The 20,176-nt window shown below is 48.3% G+C and overlaps 1 protein-coding gene across 2 annotated transcripts; it reads right to left on the bottom strand.

The window, feature by feature from the left end:
• Positions 1–287: 287 nt before the first annotated feature.
• On the bottom strand, positions 288–20,176 carry CPA4 (carboxypeptidase A4). 2 transcript variants are annotated; one of them, XM_046021250.1, is made up of 11 exons: positions 20,109–20,176; positions 15,526–15,607; positions 14,959–15,093; positions 13,771–13,869; positions 10,619–10,720; positions 9,177–9,284; positions 8,333–8,443; positions 7,081–7,171; positions 5,424–5,623; positions 4,377–4,461; positions 288–475 (listed from the first exon to the last, which is right to left on the bottom strand). In XM_046021250.1, exons 1-11 carry the CDS (start codon positions 20,174–20,176, stop codon positions 288–290), a joined length of 1,269 nt encoding a protein of 422 aa, XP_045877206.1. The 2 variants fall into 2 exon arrangements, with proteins under 2 accessions (XP_045877206.1, XP_045877207.1); XM_046021251.1 differs by lacking the exon at positions 13,771–13,869.

A 20,176-nucleotide genomic window follows, 5' to 3' on the forward strand; every position in this document is an offset into this window, starting at 1 on the left:
ATGTTAAGTGTGGCCTGCCCAACCAGTTATGTGAGAGGAAGGCCACACAAAGGGCTCAGTGGACCAGCAGGACCGAAACACAGCAGGGTGGCAAGAGCACCCCTGTGAGGTGCACCACCAGAATGCATGAACTTCCAAGATGAGGGCTGAGGAGGGGCCGACCTGTGCTCCCCACAAAGCCAGAGGGCTCTGAGTCACACGTGAAAGAACAAGCTCCCTTTAATCGTGGCTTCAGTGAGCACGTGTACACGGGGAGAAATAACCGGAGACAGAGCAGAGTGCCTCATCTAGTAGAGATTGTCCCGCACATGCTCCATGATGGTCTTCAGCCCCAACCAGGTCTCCTCTGCAGTGGGGATGATCTGGTTGGCTGGCAGGAGGAAGCCATAGTGCCCAGTATCTCTCAACTCAAACGTGAACGCATACTTGATGCCATGATCATACGCCCAGTCAACACTGCTCCCGCTAGCTGGATCTGTAAGTCAGGAAAGAAAACACCTTTGAACCCCAGTTCCTTTCAGGGTTAGATGGGCAGGCCTCAGGAGTTCTGCCTGCCCATGGTTCCTTAGGGACCTAGAATTCTTTCTGAAGGTCATCAGGCCACCAACACATGAACACCGGCCTGATCGGTATGTCTCAGTCTGTCCTACACGATGGTCATCTTCATTCATCTCAAACCAAGAAATTTTAAATCCTCAAGCCCACCTTTTTGCTAACTCACTATTTAGACTCTTTCCAGTCACTCAAAACCAGTCTTCACAGAGTGAGACAGGCAGCCTCCAAGCCAGCCCCAATGATCCTTGTCTCCTGGTTTTCACCTCCCTGGGTGGTCCCCTCCGACACTGAGTGGGGTTGCCCTGACCTGGGTAACTAACAGGAAATTGCAGGAATGATGGAGTGTGACCTTCAAGGCTGATCATAAAGACCATGGCTTCTGCCTTGCTCTCTCTTAGATCATTTGCTCTGGGGAAAGCCAGGCATCAGGGTGTGTGGATGGTCAGAGTGTCCCATCACCAGGTCTGAGTGGTGAAGAATGGAGGCCTCCTGCCGGTACTCAGCAGCTGAGTGAGCCACCCGAGAAACAAACCCTTCCGGCCGGGTCAAGGATTTAAAGGACTCTAGCCCTTGACGGCAACCTTGGAAGAGGCCCGGAGCCAGAGCCACCCAGCTAAGCCATTCTTGAATTCCTACCCCAGGGAAAGAGTGGAAGAAAATAAATGTTTATTATTTTAAGCTGCTAGGTTTTAGGATAACTTTTTACGTAGCGAGAGATAACTGATAAATACAGAGAGAACGAAGCACAACCCTTGAGACTTCCCTTTGCCAAAAGGCTGGGGAAAAGAAAGAGGCCTGCTTTCCTGCTTCTTCCCAGCCAAACCCTACTAGAGCAGAAACTGGCTAAAAGTGCAAAGTGTGGGTGACACTGAATATTAAAATAATACGTCAATAGCAGCTATCATTTATTGAACATCTCCCATAAACTGGTCATTTATATTGAAAAGTTCACATCTATGACCTCATTAATCTTTAAAAACCCAGTGAGGTGGGTATTACCATCCTTGTTTTTCAGAGAAGGAAATCCAGACTCAGAATGAGTAATTTATCTAAGAAAATACAGACAGAAAATGACAGGACTGGAATTGAAACCCAAGGCCGTCTGCTGAAAAAAAGCCCATGCTTTCCTCGACCTCCTCCCAGTCCATTTAGTATTTATGGTACATGTCTGTTAAATGAAAAGATGGGTCCTTTTGTTTTCCATTATTCTTGAGGGTTATTTCTCATGGTATCACTTGTGATTTTTTTTTAAAAAGTCTTTATTTATTTATTTGACAGAGAGAGATACTGAGAGAGACAGAACATAAGCAGGGGGGAGAGGGAGAAGCAGACTCCCCGTGGAGCAGGGTGCCCAAGGCAGGGCTCGGTCCCAGGATCATGACCTGAGCTGAAGGCAGACGCTTAAGAACTGAGCCCCCCCAGGCACCCCTCCACTTGTGACTTCTCTAGAGATGCTGTGATGCCATGCCCCATGAGGTTATGAAACAGGCTCTCCTGTAGTCTCTGCAATTCTTGTGTGGTCTCATATACCTCTGCCTACTTGTTCTCTCTCTCTCTCTCTCTCAATCTCTCTCGCTGTTAAATAAATAAATAAAATCTTTAAAAAATAATAAGATAAATTTAAAAATTAAAATAAATAAAAATCACACTATATTTCCCAATTGACATTTAAAGATTATTCCCTATTCGCATCTACAGACGCACCTCATTCATTTAAGTGGGGGGGGGCACACTGTTTCACTGTGTGCCTGCACCAAATGTGTTTTTACTCGGTACTGTACTGACAGACATTGAAGTACTCAGTAGGCCTCTGTGCGTATAAACAATATTGTCATGAACATCCTTCTTACTCGGGATCTATCCACGAGTCTAATGAGCCTAAAGAACTTGTGTCCCAGCCCTTAGTAGTGAAGAGAAGGGGAGAAGGTTGCTAGAGGCAGATAGTCTGAAAGCAGTACAATCTGACCAGGGGAAGGAACAGGCAAACTCTAAAAAAGCAGATGCACAAATTAAAGCAGCAAAATGGGCTTGGGGCTGCCCAGCACAGGGACTGAAAGTGCAATGTGGCACGGAAGGCCTCCAGGACATTATTACTAACGTTCAGAAGGCTACTACATCATGAAGAAAGGAGCTTAAATCCCTTGTACGCGCTCCGTTTAAAAAGGCAAGAAAGTGTGAAATTTGAGATAATTTTCAGCTAAAATGGTTAATCTAAGAAAAGGTCTGGCACTTGAAGGGACAGACGTCAACCATGCGTGTAGCACATGTAATAACCCATGGGATCAGAGTGTTATTACACAAAAATTGATTACATTTTTGGGAAGCAAGGAGGGTAGGCAAGTCTTTAAACAATACAGAAGATAGGCTCTTGAAAGACTTAGGAAATATTATGTCTCCTGGACAACACTCAGGGAGCGCCTTCCACCTCTGGTTCTGGAGGAATCCGATGAGTATCTCTTGGTTTTGGCAGAGCTTAGGCTGGGAAGAATGTGTGTGATGTGGGTTGACAAGGCCATCCTTTAAACTGGTGTTTGACCCAAAAGCCAGGACTGTGGTGACCCACAAATCTCTTTCAAGAGGGCCTCACCAAAGGACTCCCACCAAGTCTCTTCACCCCTCTGCAGTCCTAAACTCAAGTTCTCGCTAATGGAGCAGAGGATGGAGAAACTCTCCTGAGGTGTTTCTTCTCCGAGGAGTTCCCATTTAACAACACTAATAATAATCAACCATGAATAATTAATGGATGGTTCCTGCAATTAGCTACACGAACACCCACATCAGGCTAATTGCTTTATGCAGCAAGGCAGCCTATGAAACACACACAAGAGTGCGGAGGTCAGAGTACAGAGGAGGACCCAGGAGGGGGGATGGAGAAACTTCCCAGAACAGGAAGGCGGAAGGGACCAGCTAGCTGAGGTGGAGCACTTGGATGGAGAGTTACGGTGTGGAATAGGACAGAAATATCGGCAATTCTGCAGGGAGCCTGAGGGGGGACCCACTGTTGGAAAATTACTTACAGAGGAGAGACACTAGAGGGGAAAAGACGGGCACTGGCTTCAAAGGTGTCGGAACCATGCTCCTCGTGCTCGTGCTTTTATTTCCCCTTGATAGCTAGACTCCTGGAGAACGATAGTATTCTTCAATTCGATCTTTAGGTTTAAAGCTCAGGCTCATGGAATGAGGGAACTGGAAGGAGCTCAGTAGGAACAGAGTGAAATGCTCACATGAAACACTTCAGTGAGAAACCAAAACAAAGCTATTTCCTCAAAATGAGGTTGAAGCTGTAGGTAATGAGCCTGAAGACCCTCTTCAGGTTTGGAGCCTCGGTAGGGTTTGTTTGGGGTGTTTCTTTTGGCTTGATGCTAACCATTGCCGAGAGGACCCCCCTCCCCCCAGCATGCTCTGCTCCAACTCGTGCTCGTCTCAATGGGAAGAGGATGGAGTCTCCTCTGTGCTCACTACCACCACCTCAGTCTGCATCTCCGAAGGTGGGCTTCCTTTGAAAATGGAACAATGGGCTTGAGGAACTTTTGATAAACGATGTCGGGATCTTTCATGGAATAGAAGGGACACAGACTCCAGCATACTAGCAGGACTAAACTCACCACGGGCAGGTGACACGTAGCATGACCGTAGTGACGATACTGATGGAGACAACCGCCTACAGCAGCTATCATTCCACAGGCCTGACACAAATTCGGTCTATTGCTAACAGCCAAAACCATCAGACTGCAATGTAGTAAGCCTAATTTGTGGCTCTTGTTCCACTTCAGGTTTCCTCTCCAAGCATTTTCTAAATAACTGATAGAGCGAGTACTTACAGACAGTGGTGCAAGTAGGACCCACTTGGTACGTCGTGCCCGACAGAGAAGCCAGAGCTTTGGCCGCACGCCTCGCCACCTTGTCCTAGGAGGGGAAAGTAGCAGAGTGAGAAAGAATGGATCCCACAACCTGACATCCCTCAGCTGCTCTGCATTGTGATGGTGTGGAAAGTTCTTGGCCCTTCCCTCAAATTTCCCTTCTGGTCTCCTCCTTTTCCATCCAACCAGAGCCAAAGCCTGATACACAGAGACGCGGAGGGCTGCTCACCAACCCAACCTAGTGAATACACCACCGTCTTCACCTCTCTCGAGGGATGGGAATGCCATGTTCATGACCGTGTGGGAAGGCCAAGTACATTCCAGAGAAACTTTCTAAGAGCTGGGTGTTCCCAGAGTGGAGGTGGAGACAGGGCCATCCGGTATGCATATGCCAACACCTGTTTGAGACCAGAATGTGGCCCACCACCACTTAGCGTGAGCCCTGCATCTACTGGGAGGTTTAGAGACTAGCTGTGGCCCTGGGCAGGGGGGCGCTCTGGAGTCTACCAGCACAGAGGGAGAAGTCTGCCTTCACCCTACAGATGCCAGCCCTACTCCAGTCAGTCCACCCTAAGTGTCTGTTCACATCCTAGGGCGAGTCATTACATGTGACGCGGAGCACCCCCAGGCTGTAGCTGGCACCCTACTTCAACTCTACCTTGACTGGAATGAGGAGCACCTCTCCCTCACTCACCACAATGCCACCCACAGTTTTTGGCAAGCAATGGGTCTGTCACACATTTTGGTCAGAAAAAAAACTGAGAAGGAAGGGCAGGGGTCAGGCGTGGTTCTTGAAAGTCACAGCAAACACAGAAATAAGGAGAACTGTCTTCTTGTCCCCAGGGGGTCTGGTGGCACAATCCAAAGGGCAGAAGGAGAGAAGACCAGGCCCTTAATGAAATAAGTCCAGGCTCCTGGACTGTCTCTACAAGTTGTGGAAGGACCACTGTGGCAGCACCCCGGGGTCAAGCAGGCCCAGGGCTAGGTGGAAGGTGGCCCCTCACTCACCAGCTCATCAGCATCCGGGGCCTTCTTGACCGTGTACCCATATGGATACATCAGCAGCTGTGAGTAGCTGTGCAAGTCGATGAAGCATTTGAAATTCCCATGTTCTTGGATGAAATCTACCACCGACTTCACCTCCACTTCTGAGTTGGCTTGGGGTCCATGGTATATCTCAGAGCAAGGGTTGTCACTGGCCCCCTCTCCTGTGGGAAGTGGTCCAAGCAGAAACATGAACCCATCGGCAAGAAAACAGAAATGCAGGACACTGAACCCAGAGGAAGAGCAGGAGGGGCTGGCCATGGACAGGTGGATGGAAGGAACCCCCCCACCCAGGAGCCTAGTCCACAATATGTGTACATGGCGGGTGGGAGGGGGGCGCAGCAGGGGGAGGGCACCGGGTCTGCCACAGCTGAGGAGGGAAAACTGGAAGGATTCCTTTAAATGGATAGAGTCGACCTTGTATCGCATCACTAACAGCTGTCATAAATAATTAATATCATACTCGACCATGAGTTGTAATTAATAAGTATTCCAGATAATTAATACGAATACCAATTAATAATGAAAATGACTCCATTTATTCTGGTGTCAATTCATTCTCTTGGTTCAGTTCTTAATGGCCAAGTGCTGCCAAAAATAATCTATTGTTGTGGCTAAAGCCTCCCCGTTGGCTGGTATTTAGATACTGCCTTCTGCACTGGTTCACAACACAGCTCTCTGAGGTACGTGGCATGTGCGTAAAACCACCCCGCTTGTGGGAAGAGCTGACTTAACTCCCATGCCCTCAGTTTCCCCATTTCTCTCAGCTCCTTTCCCACAGACCCATGATTCTCCCCGCCACAGGGTGTGGGGGCGGGCGAGTGTGCAGGTGCAAGAAGTAGGCGGAAGGCAGGCCATCAGCCCAGCTGTGGAAGAGCGTGCGCGAGCACTACGGTCTTCTGGAGCTGCAAGGTGAGCTCCGACCCTAACTCTTGGCCACCTGCTCCTAAGACTGTCTCCGAGTCCAACCATCTCGCTTCAGATAATAAAACTCACTCACTGGGTCAGACGAATAAATAAGGGAACACACAGGAACACTTTACCTGTCAGCCAGTGGGCACGACTGTAAGGATGGTTTTCAAACAGCTGGAACTCAGAACCCAGGTCTCCTAATCCTCGTGCCCTTTCTGTGACACCAAAGGGCTGCGCATCACACTGACGCATCTAAGGGTCAACTGCTGGGGTTGAAGCCTCACCACGCCCCACGATCAGGTCTGGCAGGGTGACTGTGCTCTCTTCCCAGTTATCACCAGGAGCCCTTCCACCCACCCAGTCACTCGTGCGGGAGAAGCGGGGATGCCCAGGGCACAGAACGTGGATCTGAACGTCTAAGACTAGAACCATTTTAAAAATATTAGTGTACTTTCAGGAGAAAAAGAATTGCTGAGTCATTCCCTTTCAAAACTACCCCCCAAAAATGTTAAAAACAAAAACAAAAAAATCAGAAAACAAAAAACAAAAACCTGAGACAGAGGGTAAGGAATTGGCCCACGTGTCTCAGTGAAGCAGGAATGGATCCAGCCTGGAAACTGGCTTCCTCACAGCCCGCTCAGCGCCCCATGGACCAGGTTCCCCAGGGGCAGCAGGGAGGGAAAGCCACCACCCCCCACCCCCAGCCTACCTGCAAAACTAGCATTCCAATTTCTGTTTGGATCAGCACCAACGCAAGGGCTTCCAGGATTGACGGACCGTGTCTTCCTCCATAGTCGGTTCTGGAAAGACCACCAAGGAGGGAATAAGCATTCAGAGGTGGGTCAGGGCACAGGAGAAGCGAAGGTGTTCTCGGGGAAGCGGAGGCCGGGGGTGGGCAGTCTATGATGGAGCAAGGTTCTTAGCTCTGCCTCGAGGATCACTGGGGCCCGGGTCCTCATGGACTGAGGTGTCTCCTCTCATCTCCCAGAGAAAGGAGGCTCAGCCCTTCAGGCTCAGAGAGAAGGACTCCCCCAAAATGCCCCGATAAGAACTTTGTAACACAAGAACCAGCCTGATGTCACCTGAACCCTCCAAACTGGTTTTTGGCTTCGGCAGAAGGAGGACAGACAGACATCGTCTGCCCGAACTACCACTGGTCTGACAGGAAGTGCACAGCAACTATTTTATTCTTGCCTGAAAAACTCAACTGAACCCAATTGAACTTCAAGCTCTGACTACAAGTGAAGAGCAAATACGGGGGTTACAGGAACGAATGACACACAACAAAAAAGCCATCAGCCAAATTCAGAACGTGAGACATCCTACAGACAATTTACTTGGTTTCTCCAACAAATGAATGACATTTTTAAAAGAGATGTGTGCGGGGGTAGGTAACCGCCGTAGATTTAAAAAGCCTACAGAGCGGCACCAACCAAATACAGGTGCAAAATCTTATCTGGGGACTGATTTCAACAAACTGACTCAAAAGACATTTAAAAGATAATTGGGGGAATTAGATAATATTAAAGAAATTCCATTAATTTTTTTAAGTGACAGTGGCGTATTGTTTGGGTTTTTTTCTTGTTTTGTTTTAATTACCATCAACCAGAGATGCATATTAAAGAAATTTGGGGTCCAATAACCTGATGTCAGAGATGTGCTTTTAAACAAAAGGAAAACAAAAATGTGTGGGAGGGAAAGAAATGAAAAGAAGATTGGTTAAGTGTTGATAATTGTTCAAGATCCATGAGAGGGAGTTCATTAGACTATTCACGCGAAGAAAAAATATTCCCTGGTGACTCTCAGCTCAGAGGATGAGTGAGAAATGGGAGCCCGAGGAAGCTTGTAATGTGCACGTGGGTGGGAGTTCTCTCCCCGTTCCTACAACTGTTCGGGTGGCACAGCAAGGAATTCACCAGACTCTTCTCACCTTCAAGCCCAGCTCACTCGGTGTTACTCACTTGAGTTTGTGTGTACACATATCCGTCAGGATTGGCCACAGGCAACAAGAAAATATCCATTTTCTCCAAGATGGTGGTGATGGCTGGGTCCTTCCCATAATCAGATGCGATCTAAGCAGAGACAAGAAGCTTGTCAGCTTCTCGGGTGACCAGCTGGGGTGCCCTGCCAAAGCCCGTGTATCTTCGACCAGGTGCCCCCTGCAGCCTCTCTGTCCCCCTCATAGACACAGCTCTCTGCAAAGCTCTTGGAGCGCTTCAAACCCTGGGGGAACATGGCTTCCTGATGACATCAACTGCAGAGTCTGGGGCTGCCTGGTTGATTCCTTCCTTCCAGGGGGTGGGAACAAGGGAAGGAAGAGCCACACATTATCATAGTTTTGGGGAACCTGGGCCCCCATGCTAACGGGTAGGGAAAGTACATCCTCTACACACAACACCCCTCCTCTGGTTAGTGCTGCCTTAAAGCAGACTCTGGGGTGGGGGGAGACAGCCTGAGATCCCTGAGGGTCTAGAGGGCTAGGGTGGGCTGATGACAAAGTTGGTCTGAGTTTCACTGCGGAGAAGGCTCTGCTCCCTTTCTGCGGGGCTGACTATGGGCTCAGGGTTTCGGGTCTACTTCTACAGCTCATTAGCTTGTTCGCTGCCATGAATGGACTTTGTCATTTAGCCACAGTGGCTTGACCAAAGGACTCTGACCTTTTGCTTCTCCAACCCAAAAAGCCCTCCCTCCAAATGTTTCTGTGCTGAGTACCTTCCTATCTCATCCCCCTGGGCCCAGCCTCCTGGGCCCATACAGGGGCACCCTGGCCCCCCAGAACTGTCAGCTAATACCGCGCGACATGACCTTCCTCGCAGTCCAGATCGCCGTGGCCTGCGAGATCCACTCCCGGGAATGGATGCCTGCGTTCAGCCAAACGGCTGGCCGCCGCTGCCTGCCTTCCGCGGTGCTGAACTGTGGAAGGACAAAGAGGCCCGAAAATGACCCTCCTGCCCGTGTCTCCACTCACCTCTCCTCTCCCCAGCTCACCCCTATTCATTTAATCAATTTAAGATAATTCAGAGACCAACTGTTCCTGAGGGTACCATCTATTTATCAGGTTTATCCGTGACCAGGGAGCTTAATTGGTTGGCTGGCGAGACCCGGCCGCGGCTCCGGGCCACTTGAGCCGCTCCAGGGCTGGAAGCAAATGGCAAGGAGAAACAATTGCTATTGTGAATGATAATGCCAGTGTGATTAGAGATAATATTATGTCTCTTGAAAGACCTCAAATGGTACCCCAACAGAGAGAGGGGCCCGAGAGTGCATGAACCGGCCTGTTCCAGCTGACGTAATAAATGAATTCGATTTTACAAGGAGGAAGACAGAGGTTCACTATAGCTCTTTGCAAATGGCATTAAATGAGTTCTGGCTCCTGCCTTTTAGTGTGGGGTCTGGCCACCTTGGGTCAAAGCGTGGTGTTAATGAAGCCAGAGTCTCCATCAGGTTGGCAAATCGTCTAAATTTATGTGGATGATTTTAGAGCGACCGGCTCGGTGGCAAATCTCCTCTGGCTGGTAATTCAAGCCAGGAGTCTGGGTTCTTCGGGGCTTATATGACACTAAGGATCTGACAAATTCTTAGCACCCTCACTTGTTCCATGCTTCATATCTCCAAATTCCTTTTTATTCATTTGGCTGGGTTATTTATGTAATTTATGTCCCTGCCATAAATTCTCTACCTCTTTTGCCAATATAGACCTGAATCTGTTAGAAATATCTAGAAGTTGGGCTTTGTGCAGCCAAGGATCATAGGCTGGGCTTAAAATTACATCAACCCTAAAATTAGCTTCCTAGATTGCTTTTCCAATAAGTACCCCTAAAAGTAGGATAGAATTTGTAGAACGATCCCAATTTGACTTGCTTTTCAGAGGTAAGACTGAAGGCAAAAGATTGTGGCCCATCTGAGCACTTTCCGGAATGCTAACAGACACACCCCACCTCCATCCCCATACCCCTCACCCACTCCATCCTCTCCTACCCATGACCCTCCCCCGACCTGATCCTGTCTTTCAGTCAAAACTTGCAACGGGATGGTCTCCTTCTATGTTCTAACTCCTTCCACGTTAGGCAAAAACAGGGAACTCTCAGTCACACCAAAATTGAGCCCCAGTAGATGTCTCCCCATGCCTCCGAAGTCAAGAAAAGCCTAAAAACCTCCCTCCTTCAGAGGTCTGAGGGCCGGGTCCTGGACACAAGGAACCAGGAGCCTGAGTCCTGCCAGGCCTCTTGAAGAGCCTCGGGCCTCACCTTCAGTACATACATGGGCCGGTTTTCAAACGAATGCCCAATCTTCACCCTGGTCGCCAACTCAGGAAAATCTCCGGCAATGTTGTCCATCTCACGGTAAATCTGAAGCATGGAAAAGGTGGACTCGGGCATTTGAAAATTTTGTCTTCAGCTCTGGGTAGGTATCTGTGAACTTCATCTTACTTACCCCAATGACTTCTTCATTGATTTGATCAATGATTAGATCCAGCCCCGTGAACTCAGGGTTGACAATATTATCCCCATGGAATACTTACTCTTTTTTTTTTTTTTAAGATTTTATTTATTTATTTGACAGAGAGAGATCACAAGCAGGCAGAGAGGCAGGCAGAGAGAGAGGAGGAAGAAGGCTCCCTGCCGACCAGAGAGCCTGATGTGGGGCTCGATCCCAGGACCCTGAAATCATAACCTGAGCCAAAGGCAGCTGCTTAACCCACTGAGCCACCCCGGTGCCCTGGAATACTTATTCTTGAATAACTGCCTTAAGAGCCCTTTTCTACAACATTCTAGAGAATAACACATTTTATCTGTCCATAAAATTATAGGCCACTAAACTAGAGAGACTTGCGCACAGACTCCTCTAGCAGTGTGGTCCTTCACGCCACACCAGACGGGAGAATCAGCAATTGCCCCATTTGGCCAAGGTTCTTGAAAACAGTCCTCTCCAAACCTTTTGATCACTTTCTCTACCAGTTTTTTAAAATTAGCATACACTATAAATATATATATATGTGTGTATATACATATATTTATGTATTTGTTTTATAATAAACATATGTTATGTATATTACATATATACAATACATTATGTATACCACCAGAATAATGTACCAAATATATTAAGTACATTATAAAAAAAGAAACAAAATGGTAGCATTAATAATAAGTATAAACGTATATAGAACGTAAATAGAAGTTGTCATAGTTTCCATCCCAGTGAAGCGTCTTGCTTTTACCCTATAGTCCAAGCCCCCCACTTTGGAGATTCCTCTAACGGCCTTAAGAGAACGAGTGAAGAACTATAAATCATGGCGGCAAATGCTTCCATTTGGTTTCAATTTCTAAAAAAAAAGCTTGATTTAAATAGGGTTCATCCATCTAAGTTGCTCAAAACTTCTGAGGGCAAAAGAAGGAAATGTATGTGTAGACCTTAAAAGTAGAAGAGGGAGCATTACAGCGGAGAAAAATACACGATTGATATTGACTAAAATTCCAGCTTTGGTGGTCTGCCAGAGCGGCAGTCAGTATGGCTGACCGAGCAGAAGCAAGAAACCGCCCCTCAAATACATACTCAGGCCAGAGAAACTACAAGGAAAATAATTCCCAGCCAAGCTTAAAAATCAAGAAAGGAGACATTTCAGGGGCGAGAAATGAAAAGGGACCTAACCCGCTGAGTGGAGAGCAGAAAATGGAGCCTCAGAACCAGATATCTGCTGTAGGCACTGAGGGTTTATAGCAAGTCAGGAGTAGTGACCGAGGGCATGGGAACCGGGGTGGACCAAGGAGCTGCAACTCGAGAGCTGAGAACCAGCCACTCCAGCCCTGAAAAGGGCTTGGTAACTCTACCTACTGACCCTAGAGAGTGAAGTAAAAGCCGGATGCCCACCCTGAACCGTGAGAGGCAAGAGAGTCCCCCAGGAGAAATTAAAACACCAAGCTATATCGGGAGGGAAGGGTCCAAATTCACACTGCCAACGTGAGGAGGAAACTCAGCCGGCAAACTACAGAAACAACGCAACAGCAACAAACACACAGGAAAACGGAAACTGGAAACCCTGGTTGAAATAGACATGAGACTCGCACCAGAGACCCTAAGCAGGCCTAAGCAGTTACAGGATGAGAGCTCTTCAAAGCTGTTTTTAGAGAGAACTGCATGTGATCAAGCCAAGAGGGAGACCGTACACCGAGGCGCAGCAGAAGGCCTCACGGGGGATGGAAGATGTGGGGGAAGCTGCAATCAGAAGGCAATGACCCCTAAAGCCGGAGAGCAAAACCAAGCCCATGAGAAAGTGCAGCTCCCATAGCGGGCAGGTGAGGAGATGGCATTCCCGGGGTCTTGGGTGACATTTGCAACCACTTAGCTCAGCTAGGGAGTGTGCCACGCTAACGAGGCTCACGTCATGGTCTGATCCCTGTGTGAGCCCTGAGCTCTGCTTTTGTCCGTGGCCCTGGACTGAACTCCAAACTTTATCCAGCTGCTGTGCAGATGTATGTCATTGGTCACAAAAGGGATCAAGGGGCAGTGCAGTTGGAAGTGTATACAATAAACAAAGCTACTGACAATCATGGGAAAGAAGTGAAAACAGTTGGTCAACCTTGGAAATAATCCCTCATCTAGAAGAAAAACAACTCAAAGTCTATGTCTCACGAAAAGCATGCCAGGAACCCCATCTTTGGTTATAAAGAACAATGCGTTCACAGGTATGGGAAGGAGAATAACAATTTCATTTTGAGATGTTTTTCTGAGCTAGTAGAGAGTTTCTAGACAAATGTAGAAGACGTTGAGGGTCGTAAGGAAACTGTAGGCTATGTGATGCAGTCCCATTCTATAGCCCCTCTTGATTCCTCAAGTTCTAATATCATATTAAGTGGTTCTGCTCCAAATTTTTTATTGGAAGTGTTGGCTTACCTTGAAAGTCAGTCATCTATATAAAGTGGTTTTTAACTAAACACAGCACCAAAACACATTAGAGTACAAATATGCATTATAAGTAATCATGATAAATGAGTGGAAATATTTGGTTAACCTTGGAAATAACCACTTGTCTACTTGCCTGGAATAAGTAACATTTTAATCTGGGTGAGTAAAATACAGGGATTATGATGGGGTCTAAGAAGGTTGAATTACAAGGATGGAAATGATTGTAATTATTTCATGGTTTTCTTTCAGGGGTTGCCTCAGGAAGGAAGGATGCATGTGGGAGAAAATGTTCAGTTGTGTTTCACTATGCTCTTAGGTGCTGGTGGGAGAAAAACAACCCAAGAATTACCCAAAAAAAAAGGAAGTGTTCACATTTTAGCCCCTTAGTGAAGGGGTGCTGCGCTATGGACCAGGGCTTCCTCCAAGTAAGGAAAGGGGTTATGAAACCCAAGATGCCAACGACCTTGATGTTAACCTGCTCTGAGACACTTACCGCTTCCAGGGAATGGTAGGCCCCATAGTTGAAGTTATTACTGCTCCGCTCTTGCCCTTCATTGCGGTGCATTTCTTCATCTTCGTTATCTAAAAGGGCCTAAAAGAGACACGGCAATGCTGTGAAGTGACCCACTGGAGACAGAGTTTCAAATTGTTTCTGCCATGTTTTGGCATGAGCTGGCCAAGATGGCGGCACCTTCGGCACACAAATGTCAAGGTGGAAAAGGGGGTCGGATTTCTTCCACATATCTACAAAAGCTTATTTTGGCATCCAAAGTACATCACCCCATTCAAAACCCACTTACTCCCCAAAAGCAGCATATGTACTATTTGGTTATTCTGTACTATGAATTCTCTAGACATCGGCCCGCATCTGGTATGCAGTGCCTCTGAAATACACAGCTTGGGAAACCATTCAGAAACAAAGAAATTCTTATAACCACTCATACTTTGAAGGCTCCTGGCAGATGTCTGTGACATGTGAGGATGATTAATAAGCTCACAGCTGCTCACGCCATCAGGAAACTCCCGGGCCAAATCACCAATTAGTCCATAACCCACCTCGGTGAAGGAGAGAACATGAGCCAGACACTGTCCTGCTGTTCCGATACAGGTCGTGAGGCTGGTGTCTGGCTTGGGTGGTGATGTTCCCGCTGCTGAGAACTACGGGTGACATTCCCTCGTTCTCAAAAGATGCTTTTCATGACGAGTCTCCAGCATACCCCCCCACCACACACACACACTTTTCTTCCCTCTTGACTTCAAATACAACAAGGGAGAGAGGGTTTGTATTTGTGGGGCATCTTTGACAGACCAAGTACCGTTGGGCATTTCACATACACTTAACACATTTAATTTTCTCTATCAATTGTATGAAGTCGGCATCGCTGCTACTACCATTTTACTGATGAAGAAATAGAGGCTCAAGATGTTAATAGCTTGTCCAAAGTCACACAGCGATAGCAAAATCAGGATTCGGATCCAGATCCGTCCAGTTCCCTAACCTGGGTATGCCCTTCCTACAACAACATGTTCCCACTAAGAAGTCACTGCACTTTACTTCCATGGACCTCAATGAGTTCATTTTTAAAATGGAGAAGGATAAGACCAAGACTTGCACGTGTCTCAGGTCCACTCTGGGTGCTTTGTCCTACACAAGACCAGTTAGGGACCATGGCCTACTCACCTGCAGGTCTTTAATTGTCACTGAGTACTCTAAGCCCTGCGACTTCAAGAAGGATTTGACTGGCTGCAGACTGATAGATGGGACCAAGACATCCACAGGACGACTGAAGGTGGAGAGAGATTTCCAGACGTTGAGCTGAAGAGAACGGAAAATAAAACCAGGTTAAAGGACAGTTCAGGTAAAAGGCACAATGAGCTCATTCTCCTCAAACAACTGCCAAAAGCCAGGATGATCCCTGAGGAGCTGGGTTCTGCCCCAGGGAAAACTCTGCCCATTTCACAGCTGTGTCTGGTCAGGCCTACTCACAAGGGAAGACCTGGCGAACTCCAAGAAGTAGTAAGTCAATGGCAGGCAGAAAGGGGGAGCCCACCGTTGAGGGCACCCAGCTCCCAGGACAGCAGTGCCGTGATCTACGGCACTTCTCCCCATTAGCCCTCCCAATCGTGTGAGGGCCTGTTGACTAATACAGGACTATACACGAGAACTCTCCAGGAGTATGAATGCCGGTGCAAGAGTCTTCTGTTACTGAAGCCAGAGATACTCAAAGGACTCAGAAGAGCCACGTACCTTAAGGTTGTCTGAATTCACTAGCTGACTTAGTTTGCTGATCTCGTCTCCATTTCTGACATTAATCCTAAAAACTTGGTCCCTGGAGGGGGGGCAGAAAAAAAAGGCAAAAGATAATGGTGAGCTTTCAGCTGGCAAATAAACCCCAAGCCTATGTCCCAGACATAACTGGGCCGAATGAGAGGAAATGGTCTAGTCTTTGGTTATAATGTATAGCCATTAAAAATAAGACTATGTGGCAAATATGAAAAAGTGCTTATAGTATAACTTGAAGGGAAATATTAAGTGAAAGAGCAGGACACAAAATTGTATGTATGCCATGATTACAAGTATGGAAAAAGCAGATGCATTGGAAGAAAAACAGACAACGGAAATATAGCAAATGCTGACAGTGCTTATGTCCGGGTCGTGGGATTATGGATGACTGACTTTTTTTCCCCTTGTATCTGTTTTCTGTAATGTGGTCATATTACTTTATAATGAAAAACATATATATTTTGCAGAAAGGAATGTTCCTGAGTTACACGCAAAGCTAACTCAAGACATAAAGAAGCACTTCTTCACTGTCAGGGTCCAGGACTGAGACTCTGGCTGAAGGTCCACACTGGAAAGAGCTGGAAAAGAGAACAGACCTTCCATCCTTGGAGAGTTAGCTATTCGCTGGGTGGTCTCCCAATCCCGTCCAGCTCCAGAACGCTATACAAATGTGAAGTACAATACGGGCTGGGTGCTGGGGCTGACTTGGGATTCAGTCCTCCCCAGGAGGGCCCTGAGAAGGCCCAGAAGGAAGCCGGCCAGTCCCGAGCCCCCCTTTGTTGTTTGTCCCGAACTTGCTTCATCTACACCATTTAGCTTCCGCAGCAGCGGCAGGGGCCGAGGCCCCCGAAGTCCTGTGTGTGGGTGGGAGAAGGCCGAGCCTGAAAAGCTGCCTTTGTGCTCTCAGCCGGCTCAGGGAGCCAGAGGGAGCCATTAGGCCGTTGCTAGGTGACCGCCCGAATGAATCCGCACTCGACGCTGTCACATGCGTCATCCCTTTACCCGAATGAATGCAGGAAGAGCTGCTGGAGAGGGCTGTGGGCTGAAGGACCTGTTGACAGGGAAAATGGTTCTGTCACAGGGAGCTAAATGTGCAGCCTCACGTGGCCGAACCGCATCTTCTCATCAGAAAACCGGCTCGATCCAGATGGGACTCTCAGGGTCTTACTTTGTTCTGGAAGGTTCTGGAGACTCTCCAGGGGGTCTAGTTCAGCCCCAGAGAGGCCACATCCACCGCAGAGTGGCTTCCCCTGCAGGTGGCAGGTCTGGAGGAAATGCCAGCTTTCTCCCCAGCCCACCCAGGCCTTGGAAGTGGGCTGCCAAGCTCAAGCCCCGGGAGCTACTGAGGCCATGGAGGAGAAGCCACTGGCCGGGCAGGTCTCAGTCAGAACCCAACAGGCCTGCTAGGGGTTGAACTACAGCCCTGCGAAGGTGGGGAGTCAACCCACCATTTTCCCGACACAGGCAAGCAGCCTCCCAAAAAAAGGAACAGGTTTAAAACAGAAGGGAAATCCTTACTCCTGGCTAAGTACCAGAGCCCATCTGCCGAACTTATGCTCTGTCACAACCCACCCCCAACACTCCAGAAAAAGAGGAGTCTTTAAAATGAGTGTTCTAGAAAGCACCTGCACTGACATCTCTATCGGCAAAATGAGGCATCTCGTAAAATACAGCATTAACTAGAACAATGACAAGGAAGGAGGGGAGGGAGAAGGAACATAAAATAGAGAGGAACGTAAGAAAAAGGGGCTCTCCAGAGCACGAAGATCCATTACACAAGCACCCAGAGCATGCAGTTTACTTTTCCCGGATTGGGGACCTCACAACAGAGCTTCCATACTCCTGGGCACAGTCCACGACAGTGGAACACAATGGATCTAATTGGCCCCGAGCGTGAAAAAATCCACAGCACACTCCATCAGGCCCTATCAGCCAAGCTACAGAGGACAAAGATGCAACCCAAGTGCAGAGAGGCCAAGTGGAAGGATGGGTGCAGAGTGGAGCCCTTCCCCAACTGTGTCCCCTCCGCCTCTCCCTCCTCCATCTTCTCAGCTCCAGCCTCACTGAAATCCCAAATTCACCATGTCCTTTGCCCTTCCATGCCTTTGCACATGCTGTTCCCTCTACCCGGATGCACAGCCCTTTTCCTTATCTGCCTGGCAATCTCACACCAAGGCTCTAGAACCAACTGTCAGCACCCATGAGGTTCTCCCTAACCTGGAAGGAGAGTCTTCAGATGGTGCTAAAAAAGCAGGGAGGGTGGGGTGGACCTAACACCGTTCTCGTGAGCCTAAGTCCATCCAAACCTAGAAGCAGAAAGGAGGTGCTTTCTGCACCTAAGGAGGTGTCCAGTGAATGGCAGCCATTTTCTAATCGTCCTTGTCTCTATCTGAAAAATGCTCTTTCCCAGCCCTGAGAGTTCTGATAGCTGAACACAACCTATCTCTGTGGTCTGGAAATCCATTCAAAGATCTCAAACTCCCTGAAAATGGAAGATGGGTCTGGGAGAGGGGATATGTTGGAATTTGCAAATTGCCGGTTGACCCCTGTGACTCCACACAGGTGCTCTTAGTGATATGTTCATTCCAGCCTCTCCCACACCTGCCGCCATCCAGCTGCTACCAGCACAGTGATGGGCGCCTTCCTCTTGCTCACCCTCCCACTCATCCCACATTCAGACTGTCAACAGCCCTGCTGGTGCCGAGCTTCTATGCCTCCATCGGTTCCATGCACACAAGCCAAGTGCCTGTCCTTTGTGCCTTTCTCACCCATACCCCGAGCCACCACAAAAGTTGATTTCACGGAACTCGTGGCTGCCTGCCAGCTACTGCCAATGCTCCAACTGGTTCGGCAACTACATTCCTGTTTGCTGTCTGTCCTGCACCTCTAGGCATCCTGGCCACCGTCCCATCCTCAAGATGACCAAAGGGCAGGACAGAAGATACCAGCAGAACGAGACACTGGGGGCAGTGGGGCATTAAGCGGAAGGAACAAAAGCTGGGGAGGGGGTGGTGAGGATAGGGGAGAAAACCCATCATCTTCATCGCCATCGGTACTGTCCCTGCTCCTAGCCAACCATGCTCTGGCTTCCCACCACTTGAATTCTCACAGAGGCCAGCTTCTCCTTGCTAGAAAATGGTCACTGAGCTGGGTGTGAGGGCCACGTCTGTGAGCCCCTGGAAGGATCCCACCACCTTTTCTGGGTCCCCACTACAGGGTGAGAACAAATTTTGGGGTGAGGACAACACTGTCTGCAATTAGCTCGTACACACAGCCCTTTCTGTGTAAGCTCCGCTCCCATGGTGGGCACTCCAGCGCCAGGCCCTGCTGTCTCAACTGGGGCATCCACCACATTGTAAGCAAAGTCTGTATCCTGAGAAATGAAGATTTTTCCAGCCATGTGAATAGCTGCAGTGAGAGCCTGACAGCTCCATGCTTCAGCCCACACGGCAGCAAGCATAGTTATTACATGGCGACGGCTGAGCTGTCGGTGGAAAAAGCTTCTCTGGCCACCCGCTATGCCTGCCCTCTGAGCTATTCGACAGTAGACACCAGGTGTGAAAAGAAGTCATCACCATAAAAATTACTCAATCTCATATAAGTAATTACCTCAATAAACAAACCCCAAGTCCCTTTAGCCAGCTAGCATATGAAAGAGTAGACTAACAGATAGACAATTCTCCCTGCTTACAAGTTAAGTGGGCTTGGGCAGGTTCCTTAACCTTTCTGAGGCTGAGTTTTTTTCATGTTTAAATTGAGGAAAATAACACCCCTGCCTGGCCGAGTTGTTGCGGGACCCAAAAGATAATGCACATGAAAGCTCTTTGCAAATGGCAAAGCATTAGGCAGTAATGAGTTGTTCAAATTCAATCTTCCAGCAGGGGACCACAGCATCCTTTCATCTATCCTACCGCCCAAATGTCCTCTCCTCCGCAGACCACAAAGCATTCTGCACGGACCATGTTGAGCACGTGTGTACGTATGCACGCACACACACACGCACGCACATGCACGCACACACAATCCGGCTGTAACCTTTCATCCCAATTCTCACCACTGTGGCTAGGCCAGAGGTAGCAAATCTCTGTGTCCCAGATGCTGACGAGAAAGTCCCAGGTCTACAAAGCCTTCTCCGCTAACAGAGAGGTGAAACCGAAAAGCCGAAGACCCAGGTTTTCCCCTAAGCACGGCAGAAATTAGAAACAATTGCTGGTAGTTCTTGGTACTTCATAATAGAGAAGTGAAAAAGTAAAAGAGGCCTGGAACTGACCTTAGAAATAAGAACTGGGAAGGAAAAGAACTGGCAGGAGATTAGGGAGCCAGGGAGGGACTGCAGAGGCCACCTGGTCCCGATTTCACAGGCATGACTGAACCTGACAAAGAAGGAACTTGCCCGGGATGACACAGGGCAGAACTGGGACACGAGCTCATGTCTTCTTTTCCAATGGCAACTCCACCGGAGATATAACCAGCCAATCATTTTTAAACCCATTTGGTTCCCATAGCACTGAACCAACCAAATAATAATAAATCCAAAAGGAACTTACCCAAAAAACTTTTCTGGGCCACAGACGCTGAGTCCAATAAGGGCCCCAAAGAACAATATCCACTTCAT

Source organism: Meles meles, chromosome 10, assembly GCF_922984935.1.
Source record: "Meles meles chromosome 10, mMelMel3.1 paternal haplotype, whole genome shotgun sequence".
Classification (NCBI taxonomy): domain Eukaryota; kingdom Metazoa; phylum Chordata; class Mammalia; order Carnivora; family Mustelidae; genus Meles; species Meles meles.

Coding starts and splice junctions, on each gene's coding strand:
- CPA4 (XM_046021250.1), bottom strand. CDS start 20,176: ATGAAGTGGATATTGTTCTTTGGGGCCCTTATTGGACTCAGCGTCTGT. Junction 10,721..13,770: donor CCTACCATTCCCTGGAAGCG/GTAAGTGTCTCA, acceptor TCCATGCTTCAG/ATTTACCGTGAGATGGACAA. Junction 5,624..7,080: donor TTGGAATGCTAGTTTTGCAG/GTAGGCTGGGGG, acceptor CACTTCCCACAG/GAGAGGGGGCCAGTGACAAC.